General features: G+C 36.5%; 2 protein-coding genes across 3 annotated transcripts; one reads left to right on the forward strand and one right to left on the reverse strand.

Annotated features, from left to right (window-relative positions):
* Positions 1 to 918: 918 nt before the first annotated feature.
* Positions 919 to 7,149, reverse strand: elovl4a (ELOVL fatty acid elongase 4a). 2 transcript variants are annotated; one of them, XM_083548524.1, is made up of 7 exons: positions 7,034 to 7,149; positions 5,007 to 5,100; positions 4,173 to 4,360; positions 3,955 to 4,035; positions 3,269 to 3,440; positions 2,462 to 2,589; positions 919 to 2,388 (listed from the first exon to the last, which is right to left on the reverse strand). In XM_083548524.1, exons 2-7 carry the CDS (start codon positions 5,071 to 5,073, stop codon positions 2,080 to 2,082), a joined length of 945 nt encoding a protein of 314 aa, XP_083404650.1. In that variant the 5' UTR covers positions 5,074 to 5,100; positions 7,034 to 7,149; the 3' UTR covers positions 919 to 2,079. The 2 variants fall into 2 exon arrangements, with proteins under 2 accessions (XP_083404650.1, XP_083404649.1); XM_083548523.1 differs by having other exon boundaries at positions 6,893 to 7,149.
* Positions 7,150 to 8,648: 1,499 nt separating this feature from the next.
* On the forward strand, positions 8,649 to 12,355 carry dctn3 (dynactin 3 (p22)). Its single transcript, XM_083537575.1, has 7 exons — positions 8,649 to 8,803; positions 9,658 to 9,742; positions 9,839 to 9,925; positions 10,302 to 10,385; positions 11,077 to 11,135; positions 11,800 to 11,859; positions 12,066 to 12,355. Exons 1-7 carry the CDS (start codon positions 8,708 to 8,710, stop codon positions 12,150 to 12,152), a joined length of 558 nt encoding a protein of 185 aa, XP_083393701.1. The 5' UTR covers positions 8,649 to 8,707; the 3' UTR covers positions 12,153 to 12,355.
* Positions 12,356 to 14,113: the final 1,758 nt, after the last annotated feature.

The following is a 14,113-nucleotide window of genomic DNA, read 5'->3' on the forward strand; positions in this document are numbered from 1 at the left end:
ATTATAGCCATAATTAGTACTACCATAATATATGAAATATCATCAGTCATGCTTGGTAATAATTTGACACCAAACTCATATCTTCTACTATCAAACTAACATGCATTTTCTAGCTTCATTAAAAAGTAGCACTTAGGTGGCAGAGCAGCATGGAGGCGCCCCAAATGATTGCTCGCCTGAGCAGAAGGGGGAGGAGAGAAACTGTGTACCGTTGCCATAGAAATCTATTACTGTTCTGACCAGGAGGAGGAGGAAGAGAGGCTGGGCTCTGCTTGGTCTTTAGGGACCCTCATCATCTGTGATTGATGGAGAGAAAAGGAGCGGGTGGGACCCCAATGAGCAGCTGGTGTGTTGGTGTGCAGTTACCTTCTGGCAGTTCATAAAGGGTCAAAAATGAATGAGGAAGGATCTTGTGAAGCATGATAAGCAGCGTGGGGTAATTATATGCACTATGTAATAAAACGATGTAGGTAAATGTACAGCAGGGAAAATATTTTATGAAGACTGGAATATGACGGTTTTGACACTTCTGATGATATAAAAGAAAATATTCTCAGGTATAATGAGGTTCCACATGACGGCATAACGTCCTGAAAGGAACTGAGCTGTGGAGAACAATGAAAACTATCAATTACTATATGTTTGGAGCTGCAACAAATCATAAATGCAATGGCCATGTAAATGTTCTTGTGCTGGCAAAGTTGTTAGTTTCGGGGCATGCATATTGCATAAGATGGCCTGGCAATTTGAAAAGAAGTAATGAGTGACAAAGGATACAAAAATATATTTTTTGTCATTCACTCTGTCTGTAATCACATTTTGATTTGACACTTTTTCAACCTTTATGAATGTATTCATTATAAAATGCTTCCTAATGCTAGTATTTAAAAGGAAGTATAAGACTTTTAAACAGAGGAGTACCTTCATGATAGCCATTTTATTTTTAAAAGCACAATGTACAAAACTGCACAGCATATACAACATAAAAACACATATTTAAGAAGACAAAACACAACAGCATTGCATTTTTTGGGATAATTACTTAAAATGATGAGACGCTGCTTTATAAGACCTTGTTAAAGTACAGCTGAATATTAACCCCTAACCCTGATGGCAATGGTAGACTTCAGAGAGTATTTTCATTGACATGTGTTGTATTTATGGACAAAGTCTGCTTATAGTTTAAAGTCAAAAACGTTTTTTCCTTTTACACTTTTATGGAAAAGGCAATATTACAGGAGCTAGGCATCACACACTGTAGCTGCTGTTAAGGTTCGTTTGAGGGGGGAAAAAAGATGACACTTTTGATAGCAAAGTAATACTTTTTAAAATAAATGAATATAAAAATACAGAAAACATGAAAAGCATTGGTTGATGTTAAAACTGCTAGCTATATAAAGCAGGGTTTATCCCTGATCATGATGACTTTCATTCATAAATAATATCTAAAAGCCTGTATAGAATGAAGCCGGAGCTGTATTAGAGAACAGAGAAAGCTAAATTGAGCGGAAGAGGAAAAAAAAAAAAAAAAAAAAAAGCTCAGTCCAGATATTTTCAAGGCATTAGTTATGATCCAAAGTAAAAAGCAGAGATGTTTTTTTTTTTTTTTTACTCAAGAATGTAGTGAGTGGCATGTAAACGTGCTAAAATCCAGTCCCGAAATCTAACGCATGACATTTGGAGGTATAAGGACATTAAACGCAGACACACAGAGGAAGATACTGATTATTAAAAATCATTTAAATAATAATAATATGCTTCGATTCAGATATCAGGCTTTCTTGATCATGAATATTCTGTTCTCATTACAGTGTGTCTTATGCATCAAATCAGCAAAAACAAAACCCACATCTGTAAAAAGAAGGACCAAAATTTTGTTCTGGGCAAATTATTCAAATCACAACCACCCTGACTGATGGTGGCAAACCCCAGAAAGTTCAGTAAACCTTTAAGCTTCCTTCAAACAGGCATATCCTCATCTCAGGCATCCCACAAAAAGTACTGGCTCCTAACAATTGTCCCATCTCTTCCATCCTTTCTCATATCTGCCTGTTTTTGATTTTCTTCACTTCATCTGCTCTAGTCACGCTTTGCCCTGCCTTTCCTCTTTCTCCTCCCATTTTCTGCCACCACAGGCTTTTCCACCATCTTGCCACTCACTCCATTACTGACTGCCATTCCATTAGGAGCTCCATTAAACAGTGCCTTGGCTGACTTGGGCTGACCTTCACGACGTGGCTGGCCACGATATGTCTGGTAGTAGAAGTTCCCAAAGAGGACAATGAAGGTGATGGCATAACCAATCAGACACCAGTGCATCCATTTAGGGAAGGGGCAGTCAGTGTAGAGCGAAAGAGCAGTGTGACCAATCGTGACGTGAAACTGGATCTGAGGACGTGAGGAAAAAAGTGTAAAGAGACTGTAAAATAATCACAGCACAATCATATAAAAATGAGAATACCATTTGGATAATTGTCAGGTACTTCTTCCACCACAAGTATTTCTGGATTTTTGGCCCACAGGCAGCCAACCCATAATAAAGATACATCAGGACATGGATTGCAGCATTCATATGAGCACCAAAGAAGGCTGTAAGAGAGGAAAAACAAACCATTTTTTATTCATACTGATGTTCATCACATGCAGCACAGACTTTATCTTTATATTCATTGTTGCATTAAACATGCTAACACCACAGTTCTGCTGAAGACACAGCTCTGTTAAACCAAACTGTTTTAATGTTTTTTTTTTTTTAGGAATGCACTATTTAAATTAGTACTCGTTCACGTAACAATAAAGTAGAGCAAATGCTTGGATTATTTCAAAATTGTCTTGTTATTAAAGACAAAAAAAATGAAGAAAAATATATTTGTCACTATGGTGGGGTTTTCTGTTGGGAGATGTTCATTTAATGTGTATGTAAGGTGTCTACAATATTAGTCTTTATAACAGTCACTTTTTTTCACAATGGGGAAAGTCTTCAGGACAGTTCTCCGTCATACAAGCTGTATGTTGTCTTGGTAATAAAAACAACAACAAAAACTAAACACTATCTGTTATAGTGTTGTATAATGTAACTAAGTTGGTTCATGTATTTTCATAACATTAAATTAACAGTAGCTATTAGTGTTTTAATTTTGATAAATTGCTAAAGTGACATGCTGTTATAGGAAAATGACATCACACGACTCCGTCATTGTTGTTCAGCACGCCGAGCCATGTTTTATAATAGCAGTTCTTAACTGTCATGATTTTACGAAATACTTACACTGTCCACCAGCAACCCACTTGATGCCAATCCACCACAGAGTGAACATGGTGCAGTGGTGATAAACATGCAAAAAGGTGACGTGGTTGAACTTCTTACGAAGGATAAAAAAAACTGTGTCTAGGTATTCAACTCCCTTTGACACAAAGTACCACCACAGAGCAGCTGCAACCTGTATAGGAAGAGATACAACATTGAGTAAAAGAGAATATGGTACAATGTAGTGAGCACCTAATTGCCATTTGTTTTATTTAATTGTGATTTTTTGTTATCGATGAGTAATTTCATCAATTGCATGAAATGTATTATGGTTCTTTTTTTACTTTTCAAAAAAAACACTAATAATTAAATTATGTGTAGAACCATGAAATAACTTGTAGTATTTTTTAATAATTTATGTATGTTATGTATGTTTCCTGTCAAGATTAAAATAGGTTAAGACAAAGATACATAAGCCAATACCATGACCTTTGGCATATGCAAGCAGGGTAATCTTGGTGCTGGCATTGAAATTGAGCTCACTCTCTTACAAACCCGCTTTGAGTCCTTGGCTAAATAAAAGGGAAGGATCAGGTTGCTGAGTGTCTACATCGTGTTCGTTTTCTATGGGCTGGTACAGTCATGGTCTTGGTCATAGAAACACTGCAGTTAATCATATCCGAGCCCCTCTCGAGGAACACACTCACCCTGACTTCATTAGGGTCATCAGAGTAGTCCACCGGCTGGCAGAGGTAGCTGTAATTCGCTGCCCTTGCTGCAAGGAAGAGCTGCAATCAAACAACAAATAACAGCTATTATATAGATGCCTTCGATTAAATATGTGGATGAATGACAAAGCTGAAAAGACAAGAATTTGTATGTCACCTCTAAATTTAAGATTCATTATTAATAATTTCTGACGCACCTCTTTGAAGATGAAAAAGTTTAGGATGACCATGCTGAAGTTGTACACAATAAGAGTCTTCCTAAGCTGGAAAGCCTCTCTGTTCTGCATGAACTTAGGCCCCAGCCAGAGAAAGAGAAGGTATGAAGAGCTGATGGCCAGCGTGGGAAGAGGCGAGTCCATTAGAGGCCATTTCTCCACACGCTTGTCTGGAACAATTTGAAGATAAGCAAGTATTTAAAATTTGATTCAATACTATTCCCCAAGCAAGAACATCTAGCCTTAACGATTAAAGTGCTGTCAGTCATCAAGTGATGGGACAGTGACAGTAAAAATAGTTACATTTGATCTATTTCACAAATTGGGGCTTCTCTGAAAGAAAAGCAGGAAAATCAAGTTGGATGGGAAGCCTATTTCATTGTCATTGACAAATACTTGCAAATGCAAATTGATGCCTATCTGCAAATGCTCAAAATGTATCTGATGCAACGAACGTTTTGTGTAGTTTGTAATGCATAAATGTGTAGTTCCTGCTTTCAGTAAGGAATTTTTATTCAGTGTGGTTCAGACAAAAAGCTTCACTGTCACAGACTGCACTGTTTTACACTCATACATTTTGCACAAAAGCATTTAACCAATAATAACAGTTAGTAAAACACTACTGACTGACTATTATCTGACATTAATGTTTAATATATATTGATATCTTGTAGCATTTCTGACTGGCATTTTGGTTGTGACGAAATGTTGACATTAGTTGTAGTTTTATCCGATATCCATGCTCCCAAGGATATAATGTATCACAGGCAATGCACCATATGGCGTTATGAAGAATATCGGGGAAAATGTACCTACCTGCAATGGTAAGGCTCCATTTGTAGAATTCGATAGTGTCGTTGACAAAATGTGTTACAATATCCATCTTTGCAGGATCTAGGTCCTAGTAGTCCTTCAGTGAATAAAATGGGACATTGTAAAAATGTGAATAAATACAAATATATAGGAGTAACATAGCCAGTCTAAACTGCACTCATTCATTGAGTGGTGTATGTCGGTGAAGAACATGTTCTCCGTCACTCACACTGTACAAAGAAATCAGATTACAATCATTCAGATATGTGCTCTTATGTTAAAACTATCTTGAGTTAATAGATTTTTAAAAAATGTTAAGGTCTACAAATAATGTACATAATAATCTATTTTTGCAGCCATACACTTTCTTTATTTCGTCAATTCTTTCTTGCAGTAAAACCAAGGTTTTTCGGGCTTCGTTTTAAAAAAACACCCAATTAATTCAAAACAACAAAGTTGCATTGCAGGATTAGCGATATACAGAGCAAATCTGAGGCAACATGCTAGAGGCAAGCGTTCGAAGGCAATTATGGAACTTGTCAGGCATAATAATGGATCCCACCCTTTTGTGTGCGATGCTGAAAGTAAAAATTTCAATAATTTCATTGGATTTGTGTTTTGATTTGTCAGTTGAATAACATATACTAATATTTCTTAAAAAACATTGCTTTTGGAGTTTCCAGCAAACACAGATGTCAGCACAAACCTATGCATTAGGGACTAAACAATCCAATATGTTTTTTTCTGAAGTGAGTGTCAGACCCCTGGCTATATGTTGCCTAAATGCAGCCATTAGAAACCCAGTGCATTCATTTCTAGTCCATCAACAGAATGTGTCAGCAACCACTGAATACTAAGATACAGTATATTTGACTGACAACTGCTCTTTAACATATGGACACTTAAAAACACACCTACGGTTAGTGAATTTGTGGTTAGGAACATAAATAAATGAAGAGAACACAATTCTATAAAATGCTAACAACCAAATAAAAATAAGATATATACATACAGAAATACCTTAGATCCCCAGTGACATTTATTTGCCATTTATTTGCATATTTAGGTAATGAATTAATTATATTGAACTGTTAAAAAAAACATGTATTAATCTAAAATATATAATCCCACAGTCTAGCTATAATCTCTTTTCTATTTAGACATTTCTCCACTGATTGGGTTTTGGGCACAAAAGCATCAGCCTGCACCATATCAGAACTCCACCTTACTCAATATATAAAATATTAATACTTTGTAGATTAAATATTTCAGGCAGCATATGAATGATTTGACATTTGTATTTGTAAGGATATATATTTATGCAGCAGGATGCGATTTGCCGCAAATTGAGGCCAAAACTGAAAAAAATAGCCATTTTGTAATCCGGGGACACGTGATCTTCCCCAAATCCCATTATCTTTCACTGTATCCCAATAAACGGCAAATAAAATAATAATACAATAAACATTTATGCAATTCTTTATGTAGTTATTTGTCTATATAATTCCCCGACATCTCTCTTTTTCCAGTTTGATCCAGATGAGGACCATGCGCAAAGCAGCACCAGTCTAGAGCAGAGGCACCAAATGGCGATGAAGCACCTGCCCATGCACAGGATCAGGATCAGGATCAGGATCAGGATGAGGATCAGCACTGATACAAAGGCCGTATTTCACATATGCACACACCCTAGAGTTATAATAAACACTCTGACTGGGCGAAACCGTAAACTGATACAGCCTTAATTTGTCGTTTCCCCTGGCTCGGTTATAACTGTGTAACTAAACCGGGTACTGCGTATACTGCATTATAACTAGCAAATGCATGAACTATTGTTGGCTATTTAAACAGACCATAAATGTGCAATAATTATCGGATATTATTCTTACCGTACTGGCTTTATAATCGCTCCTATTGACATTCAGCGCAAGGTCATGCGACACAAATGCGTTTTGCTGCCAAGGATCCAATAGTGATAAAACAAGAAAAAGTGATACAAAAATAAAAAATAAAGAAGATCAGCAGCAAACCTGGGTGTATGTACAGAGCATCCTACATGGACATTTACACCAGCGCGTTTGTGGCTGCTGCTCTTCTCCCGACGCTCCTGGTTAGTGTAGAGTAGAACTGCGCATGCGCCACGGCGAATTCGAAGAGCTTGAGGTTCACTGGGTCTGATCTGAGATCAGCTTCAGCTTCTCAGATCACAAGCCCAGTTATTGTAAGAATGAAGCAGTGATCAGTTATTAACATCGAACACGCCAGGAGCTCAGGCTATAGAAAACAGTGTAGTCTATATTGTAAGGGTATTAAAGTGACACTATGTAACTATAAACAGAAGAACAGGTTGGATGAGCTTGTAAAACTCCTGGTGGACAGATGGCCGGTGGTGTAGATGTACATCAGCAGGTGTCACCAGTCCACATTCAGATCCCTCCACCTCTCACACCACCTTTCACCCCAATTACTGGGGCAGAGTGCAATCAATGCAAGATACATACTTTACATACAGTGCAATCAGAAAGTATTCAGACCCTTCACTTTTTTCATTTCGTTATGTTGCAGCCTGATACTACAATCGTTTAAATGGATTTTTAAATCTCCAATCATTAATCTAAACTCAGTAACCCGTAATTAAGAGAATCTTCTTAAGAAGATCTCACAGCTGAGAATTTTTAAAACAAGCCATGAGGTCAAAGTAAGTGCCTGCAAAACTCAGAGACAGTATGTTGCAAAGCACAGATCAGAGGAAGGCTATAAAAAAAATCTTCAAAATAAAACAAGATTTTGCAAAACCAGGACTCTTCAAGAAGCTGGTCACTCAGCCAAACTGCAATCAGGTGAGAAGGGCCTTAGTTAAAGAGGTGAACAAGAACTCGATGGTCCTTCTGACTGAGCTCTAGAGATTGTGTGTGGTGATGTTACCAAGTTCCAGAAGGACAATCAAGGACAACCAGCTGGCTTTCATGGGTTTTGCACCAAGTAGAGGCCTTCATCTAGCCACTCTAATCCCAGATCTGGTTTTAGAGTGTCCAGATGTAATCTCCATCCAATGACCTGGGCTTATTGTGGCTTAATGGAAGCCTCTACTTGGTGCAAAAGCCATGGGAGCCTGCTGAAGGACTCTCATACTGTGTGGAACAAGATTCTCTACTTTGATGTAATGTGCAATAATATGCATATTATAGTATTGTTATACATATATGATTTCATAATTTATTTCATTATTACATGAAGAATGAAATGTAACTGAAATCACTATTTAAACGATAGATGGGAAAAACTGCAATTGAAACAAGTGTGGGGAAATTGGTATAGGTGGAAACGATAATAATTTAAAATATGTGGAAATCAATAGCGAATATATAAAAATAATAATTGTTATAAATAAAGTTTTTATTGTTTCTGTGCGGCCTTGGTATCAAATTAACCTCGGCGTGGTGTCTGTGGTTGGAGGCCCAGCTTCAGCTGATGGTCCAAGACTTGCAGAAAACCTGGTGGAGATGCGTCACACCCCCAGTCTACAGGCCTTACTGTATAAATGTGTTCTTTTGTATTCTTTGTGCTTTTGGTATCAAAATTAATTTTATAGCAATTCTGGTAGGCACATTGTCGAATTGAGTATTTTTTACGGCCATTAGACCTGGCAACCCGGGGAGCAACAATGACGTCATTTCCGGGTTGGAGAAACAACAGAAGGCAAAATGGAAGGAAACAGTGTTGATGAGTTGGATGCTCGGCTCCAGGCGCTGGAGAAGCGTGTGTACGGTGACTGTGGACGGAGCAGTAAACCAGTTAAGGTAATGTGGTTTCGCAGAATGGTGAAAATGAAGAAATTTGATGGAAGACATGTTTTGTGGTTAGCAGTCACTGGCTAGCTGCATGGCCGCCGCTAGCCGTTAAGCAGGACATGACTAGTCCTAGTGAACCGCTCCGGGTTGGATGTTAGGAACAACTGGGGGAAATGGACATGCTGTATAACACTGTCTTTTCTGCAACATTACATTTCCCCCAACAAATAAGTCACTGATTCCAACCGGATTAAATGGATGAGATTCACAGGGCCGTCCTGCTCTTAGTACGGGCGTGGCACAGCTGCATTTCTGAACATAAATGTAAAGGAGGGTTAAAGTGCTGCATGTTGAGCTCCATATGATCATAACATAGATTATTGAAGATTGCAATATAGACAATAAAATATATAACAAACTAGTTTTATAGTGTAAAGCACCTTTATGAACATGTACAATAATTTGTCTTCACTCTTTTAAAAGTAACAGTGGGTTGTGCAGCAAAGTGGAATGAGGTGTAATGATCAGGAGTCTAAAAGAAAAAATAAAGAAATGTGCTTCATTCTTGTCACATGTAAATTACATCACGGTGAAATTATTGCTTTGCATATCCCAGCAATGTTAGGACACTGGGATTAGAGCGTAGGGTTAGACATGATACTGAGCCCCTGGAGCACAAAGGGTTATGGGGCAATGAGTGTGGCAGCTTGACAGTACTGAGGCTTGAACCCCCAATTTTCCGGTCTGTAACTCAGAGCCTTTACCACTGAGCTACCACCTCCCAAAGATCACATCTGTGTATTTGGTGAACTTGGCCATAACCATTGTCTTTTATTTATTTTGTATTTTTTTCACTTGTTCAGTGTGTTGAATCTTTGGCAAGGATAAACGCTGCTCTAGCAAACACAGCAAACAAAAGAGAACGAGTGAAGATTCTTCACAAGAAAAGTAAGCAACGACCATTTTTTTGACATTCATACATCCCAAAAAATACGTCTACTGAAACACATTTGCACGTTTTCCGTTCTCTGTTTTTTTCCCCAGTTGAAGATCTACTGAAGTATATAGATCCACAATTCACAGATTACATTGCAGTGCCAGATGCAATGAAACTGGAGATTATTTTAGCAGGTCAGTGATCTCTTTTATTTTGACAAATTTATGTTGATTTGTGTTGCGTTATTGTTGGAGTGGCACATCCGTCTGCTGAACGTTGGGTTAGTTTGTTCTCGTACAAACTCAGACTGCTGCTGTCATTTATACCACCATCATCATCGTCATTATTAAATAATGAACAAATAAATCATTCCAGTTGATAGTTTGTTGCCAGCTGTAATTACCTATATATCATCTGGAGTTCTTTCGTAGGTTATAAAGATGATTGACTTTGCCCTCAGTCCACTTGACCTACTGTGCATATTTTAAATATCAATTTGGAGATTTTATGTAATTCTCCTTCAAGAACTGCATTATTGCATAGTCATGCTTTCTTTTACTTTTATTATAGAGGAGGACTTCCTGCGCTCCCAGGCTGCCTTGCTGGAGCAAATGAACAGCCTACAGCCTCTACTGGATAGTCCACATATTAAAGGTACAAGGAGTTTTACTGTCTTTTGGGCTTGGTAATGGAACTGAAAATTAGTAATAAAGCATATGTTATGTGCCATCAACTTGGATGTTGAATAAATATAAAAAATAAAAACAAATAAATGTTCTGCTCAGTTGCCTTTATGCACTGAAAATGAGGAGAATAACACTATCATCCTATTTATATTTTAATTTCTTCAGATTTGCTGGGCATCGTATGCTGAGTCCAGTTTATATCACATGATTCATTTCTAAAATGGTACTTTTGTACTAATGCATTTGAAGCTATAGATAGGGTATATTTACATCTATAGATAGGGTATATTCAAAGCTATAGATAGGGTATATTTACATCTATAGATAGGGTATATTCAAAGCTATAGATAGGGTATATTTACATCTATAGATAGGGTATATTCAAAGCTATAGATAGGGTATATTTACATCTATAGATAGGGTATATTCAAAGCTATAGATAGGGTATATTTACATCTATAGATAGGGTATATTTACATCTATAGATAGGGTATATTCAAAGCTATAGATAGGGTATAGATCTAAAGCTGCCCTATTTGTTATTGTCTAATTTTACATACAATGTATTTATTACTATCTACAAAATCATATTTATAATATATAATTTTACATGATGTTAATTTTAAAATCTCTCTCTCTGATGTGTGACAACCACACAGCTGTTCCAGAGCTTTCTACCAAAGTCCAACGACTTTCTCAAATTCACATCAGCCAGCAGGTAAAACATGGGTTGTTTTTACATTTTGTCTGGACAGCAAGCTGCGAAGTCTTGAATGCTGTTGATCTGATTGTTTGTCTGCACTTATATGTGCACCTCCATCCCTATGGTACAACAGCTAATAAATCTGATCGAGTAAACCAATCACGTCTTTCTTTAGGGAAATGCATGCATGACTTTACAGGTGCCCATGATTGACTAGTATGATGATTGATAGGAGTGTGCCACCCGTTTCTTCACTGACTTCACTTGCGATCCCCAGACTATAGGGTGAACACTTTAGAGCTTTGAAACTGGCTGTTGATGAGTAATCGTGGTTGGCTGTTTGCACTATCAATCAAACAGACACTAGCCATGAAAGTACCAGACTCACTAGAGAACTGGCTTGTGAGACTTGGGGATACTCCGTTTTGTATTTTGTTATTATTAATTGCACACGACATGTCCATAGCCATTTTTAGAGAAACCTTAAACCATTTTTTTTTAGCCTGAATAAACACACTATCCTTTTTACACCGCTGATTTTATTATTTTATAGTACAATATAATGTCCTATTCATTTCTTGGTCATCGTTAGCCTCCTTTTAAAAATACAGCATACAGTAATATATTCCTTTATCGGAAACATGAATGTTTTTACATTAATTGTGATTGTACTTTATAGGACCAAAGTGAAGAGCTGTCTGCAGATGTGAAAAGGCTGTTTGAAGAATACAACAAAATGGTATCCTTTATTACAAAAAGGATCTCTGTGTTAATGTTACGGTTGTTAATAACACATGGTCTTAATATGAAAAGGAGCTTTCATTGTGTTTGGTTCACTGTCCTCATACAGTACTCATGTGATCAGTGTGCCTTAGATTTAAACTACTCGTTTATGTTGGAGATATTAAGCCTGAATGTGTAGACACTTCCTTAACACATGCCCAGATGTTTCTGTTGTCTAAACAATTTACCCAGTGGGATGAAAACCTGAAGAAGCTGGAAGCACCCAAACAAGTCCAGATAACGGATTAGTGAAATAATACTTCATTTCTGAACATAAATTAATCATCTTTTTTTTCTTCCATGTTTTGTTGTAAATATGTTTCCTACAAGCTTATGGTGACTTTGCCACTGTTCCATATAGTTTTCAAAAATAAATGGCACTCAGAACATTTAGTCAGTGATTTACTCTTCATTATTGGCTTAAGTAACAAAGAATAAATATGATACCATTGTGTGTTGTGTAGAGTCTTATTTATTATTTTCAACTTGTGTGTTTTAATAAATTACCCCAAACGGCTAATATGAAATGCTGTATAAGTATGATTAAATATCTGGTGTTAAAAGTTGTGTGAAACTTTTTTTTCACATCTTTATATGAGTCAAATGTCCTTGTATGGAGAAACTCCTTTTATCTGATATGTATGTTCGTGGCAACCTCCAGAAAGAGAGTTTCTTTATTTTGATTTTTATTGGATGCATATGAAGAAAACTTTAAGTATTTCTGCTGCTTTTCTTCTCATGTGATTACAGTTGCTTTATTAGACTATAATGCTAATAATTCACTTGTTTAAATGATAATGTTGTGCAGTACAAAATATATATTTTGGATTTCAAAATATACTCTAGCTATCTGACACTAGCTCGGTCAGCTTCTTTCAAATACTTCTTATTAACATATGCATCTGGAGCAACAACCTACTGAAATTTGGGCTGTTTGTGTTGCATGAATACACCGTGTTGTTTGTCATTACAATGAATTAATTTCTTATTTAACTTTAATAATAAAACCGTACTGAGCCAAGTCTCCTAAAAAGTAAAATGCTGTGTGGTCCAGTGTGTTCACAATAAAGCATTACAAGAAACATATAGCATGAATGAATATTTATGGATTCACATAGATTAAATGGGTAAACATGCTGAATAACAGTTATAATTTGTCTTTTAGGATCTTTTGCAGTGGCAATGCTGCTGGACTGAAGATGCTTATTTAGATTTTTTTAATGATTATTTTGGCAGAAAAAAGGATCAAAGTTTGCATCCATCCATTCATCAGGTTTCCTTAGGTTACTGTGCAATAAACAATTTACTGTGAAGACTGTGAAGAAGTCTGGCTTAAATTGATTATCTGGCTGATAAGGGTTTTAAAAACGTGTGTGTGTGTATATATATATATATATAAATTTCCAGCCCATAAACAATTTACACTTCTAAATATTGACTAAACTCGCCCATTATCCAAGTTTTTGTGCTTTTGTAATGAATCTAATGTAAGATTGATTAATGTAATATACAGCAAAAACAGCTCAGTGTGGTGTAATGAATGTGGTGATATTTCTGTCTTCTGTGCCTCTAGGTGTCATTCAGGATGAAAATCAAAACGTCAATAAATAAAAAAATTTAGAAAGTTTCAAACTATTTGTAAAAGATTGCACTCTGGTAGCTTTATTTCTGAGACTGTAGGGTCATTTGCAGAAGTGGGAAGTAATGAAGTACAAATACTTCGTAACTGTACTTAAGTAGAGTTTTCTGGTATCTACTTCACTTTTAACTTTCACTCATTACATTTTTACACAAATATCTGGACTTTCTACTTCTTACATTTTAAAACCAGGCTTGTTACTTTAGTTTTTATTTGGTGAATATCTTTTCTTCTCGTTGAGCACCATTTTCAGCCCATCAACCTGTTTCTTGTCATTGTGTGACTTTTCCAATATACCACTGGTGTATCTTTCCTGGCTCTTAAAAACTAGTCTAGGAAGTTAACAACAAGCAAGGCAGAAGACAACAAGAAGTCTGGGGTAACCGTGGAATCTCATTTTAAAAATCTCAAATTATTTTGTATGAATATGATGTGAGGTCCAGTTACCAACATGACACTAAAACATGTATAGTATAGTCTGGTTTTTATCTTTTTACCAGTCTTTTAAATCATGAGTATCTGTACTTTCACTTAAGTGAAGGATGTGTATACTTTTGCCACCTCTGATCAT

The sequence above is a fragment of the Silurus aristotelis genome, assembly GCF_946808225.1.
Source record: "Silurus aristotelis genome assembly, chromosome: 1".
NCBI classification, from domain to species: Eukaryota; Metazoa; Chordata; class Actinopteri; order Siluriformes; family Siluridae; genus Silurus; species Silurus aristotelis.

What these genes read in the sequence shown, in the direction of transcription:
- elovl4a (XM_083548524.1), bottom strand. Translation starts at nt 5,073, where the DNA reads ATGGATATTGTAACACATTTTGTCAACGACACTATCGAATTCTACAAA. An exon ending in ATGGAGCCTTACCATTGCAG is followed by an intron (nt 4,361 to 5,006) that starts GTAGGTACATTT and finishes AAATTGTTCCAG; the next exon opens with ACAAGCGTGTGGAGAAATGG. An exon ending in GTGGGTTGCTGGTGGACAGT is followed by an intron (nt 2,590 to 3,268) that starts GTAAGTATTTCG and finishes CCTCTCTTACAG; the next exon opens with CCTTCTTTGGTGCTCATATG.
- dctn3 (XM_083537575.1), top strand. Translation starts at nt 8,708, where the DNA reads ATGGAAGGAAACAGTGTTGATGAGTTGGATGCTCGGCTCCAGGCGCTG. An exon ending in GAAGATTCTTCACAAGAAAA is followed by an intron (nt 9,743 to 9,838) that starts GTAAGCAACGAC and finishes TTTTTTCCCCAG; the next exon opens with TTGAAGATCTACTGAAGTAT. An exon ending in TTGAAGAATACAACAAAATG is followed by an intron (nt 11,860 to 12,065) that starts GTATCCTTTATT and finishes ACACATGCCCAG; the next exon opens with ATGTTTCTGTTGTCTAAACA.